This window comes from Aplysia californica, unplaced genomic scaffold, assembly GCF_000002075.1.
Source record: "Aplysia californica isolate F4 #8 unplaced genomic scaffold, AplCal3.0 scaffold00157, whole genome shotgun sequence".
NCBI classification, from domain to species: Eukaryota; Metazoa; Mollusca; class Gastropoda; order Aplysiida; family Aplysiidae; genus Aplysia; species Aplysia californica.
The window spans coordinates 862,007-864,500 of NW_004797427.1; the positions used below are offsets into that span (position 1 = coordinate 862,007).

A 2,494-nucleotide genomic window follows, 5' to 3' on the forward strand; every position below is an offset into this window, starting at 1 on the left:
GGAGGGGGGAGATAGTCTCCAACCATTTTTTATTTTTCAAATGAGCGCAGTTTTTACAGAAACATGGTCATCCCCTAGCTGTTAAGAATTGTTTTGAATGCAGTCAAGATGAGTATTACATTTCATGAAAAGTTGCTTTCCCTCTTAGAAACACAACTACTGCTATTCGCTTCTCTTCATCTCCCTTTTCCTCTCAGACATGCACCTCATCTCACTGCACACAAACATATATACTCGTGTATTTGCGTACACTCACGTATAAATACACACAATAAAGCACATATACACTTTTCACCCCCCCCCCCCCCACCCCTAAATCTCCAATACGAATACCGTGGTATTACCTTTTTAATCCTTTAAAATACTTACCAAAGGATAAAAGCAAAATTCCAATTGGTGCCAAAGTCTCAGACAAACGCATTCTGGGCATGGCGTCGTTAGAAAAAAGTCGATGTTTTACCCGGACGAAGGGCGACACAGAATTCCGTTCCGTCCAAGTTCCTACGAAAAGGAAAATACAAGAACGAAACGAGTGTCGGAAGCAGTCACAATAATTGTAGGCCTACTTATTAATAGCAATCTTGTCTTACTTTTAAACCTCGTCCTTCGGTAGTTTGATTTGTCTTTAAAGGAAATTCATCAAAGCTCTTAACAGAATAGAAACAATGACACAAAGCTACGTAAACGATGTGAAACTCAAAATAACCTTTATCTTAAATTCACCTATGGTATATTTGTTCAAGTCAGTTACTAAATCACACAGTGTAAAAATTCAATATCCTTTTGCTTTCCTGAAATTTGTTCTTAGCATGCAATTAATTGGGCTGAAATACAATGTTTGAAAGATGTCTGAAAAAAAATAACATCGATTTCTTAGACATTCAAGCACCCTCCTTGTTTTCTTGATGTTGTTGGTGCCTTTGATGTCTCCCAATAGAATAGGAACTCATTCAATGTTCTTTAACTTGAGCAACGTCGAGCAGAATTGCCAAGATGAAATTAATTTAATTTATTCTGTATTGGTCGTAGCTTCTGAAATATCAACACGAAAGATTGCTCCTGTCGTTGGACTCCGCCACCGCCGTAGATTCTAAAATTGTTTATTGTCCACGGACGACTTGTATCTGACACTCCGTCTTATTTCCCCGAAGCTCCTTCAAGAACGTTAACTTTTCGACGTGCACTTCTGTTTATCAACCAAAACAACTCTTCTGCCCTTTAACCTGTTTCACAGACTCAAAGATGTACCACGTTTAACACTCAGTTTTGATCTGGCCCTATTTCCCTTTATCCGTTTGGTTTATATTTGCGTCATTCCTGGGTAAAAAATTAAAAAACCCACTCTGATAGACTGGTGTGCGATATCCTTCCCTTTGAAAACTTTCCACTTACAGGCGTATATTTCCAAGCGTCGTGTTTAGACTGACCAATGAGCGGAACCAACTGTCAAATCCCACACCCGGAAGTCTGCAGCGAACTTCGGTTCCTTTTGCACTTCGCAGTCGTAATCTCTGAACTCTTGCCAAGAACTTCCCCACATTTTGTATTGTTCTGTCTAACACGAAACATGCCCACAAGTTATATCGATTTCTTCAAAGCTTTTGGTCAGATACAGCGTTCCCTGTTTTTTTCATGAATGGCGCACGTCAAATAAAGCAAGATTTTCTCTCTGCTGTATTTCACCTTTCTTTAGTTTTAGTAAAAGTTTTACGGCACTTGCAACACAATGAGGTTATAATAATATAAGTGCCGAAGAATAGATACGTCACAAAAAAAGAAGGAGAGATAAGGACGATAGACGTTTGATAAGAAAGAAGGAGCGAACCACCCCAGAGCACCCGCCAACCACTCACATTTCATCCTTCAGAGCCTCACAATCATATTACACGTGTTCTAAACATTCTAGACGCAGTTTCTGCTTTGTGAGTATAAAATCTAAACAAGTTTTCAAAGGGGTGTTTTCTGTATACAGCGCTTGTATGAGTTTCATCTTCTAGCAGACACAAACTGGTGAGTCGTAATGGCGACACATTCCCTCTATTGCTTTAAGAAATAACGAAGGACAAAAATACATAAGGTGTTATAATAGTGAACTATGTTATAGCACACAATGTATGAGCTTAGATAACAGAGTTTATATTGTAAGAGTATTTTATGCTTTCGCTTTTTATTAGATTTTAAATTATTCAATAAACTGGGTGATCACAGAGAGTCAGAATTAGATTTCAAGAAAAAGATATGAGATTGTCAATTTCTGTTGACAATTGGGATTGGCCAGGGGCGAAGGCTGACTTGTTTGACAGGGTAATCAAAGTGAAACGGGACCAGATATGGCCTGGAGATATTATTATCCCACAAGAATCTTACTCGAGGCGGCGACTCTGAGTTGTGAATTGTGAATGAAAACAAATCCGGAATTCATATTGTATGTTCAACCGCCAAAATGATCGGGAAAGTATCTTATTAAATATTAATTCCAATTAAAATTAAATTT

The 2,494-nt window shown here is 38.2% G+C and overlaps 1 protein-coding gene across 1 annotated transcript in view; it reads right to left on the minus strand.

Annotated features, from left to right (window-relative positions):
- LOC101853551 overlaps nt 1-1,477 on the minus strand; it is a gene marked incomplete at its 3' end in the record, with an annotated part of 8,708 nt that extends 7,231 nt beyond the window's left edge. Inside the window, 1 exon segment of the mRNA XM_013082058.2 lies at nt 370-1,477. Coding sequence (XP_012937512.1) covers nt 370-430 — 61 coding nt within the window.
- Nucleotides 1,478-2,494: the final 1,017 nt, after the last annotated feature.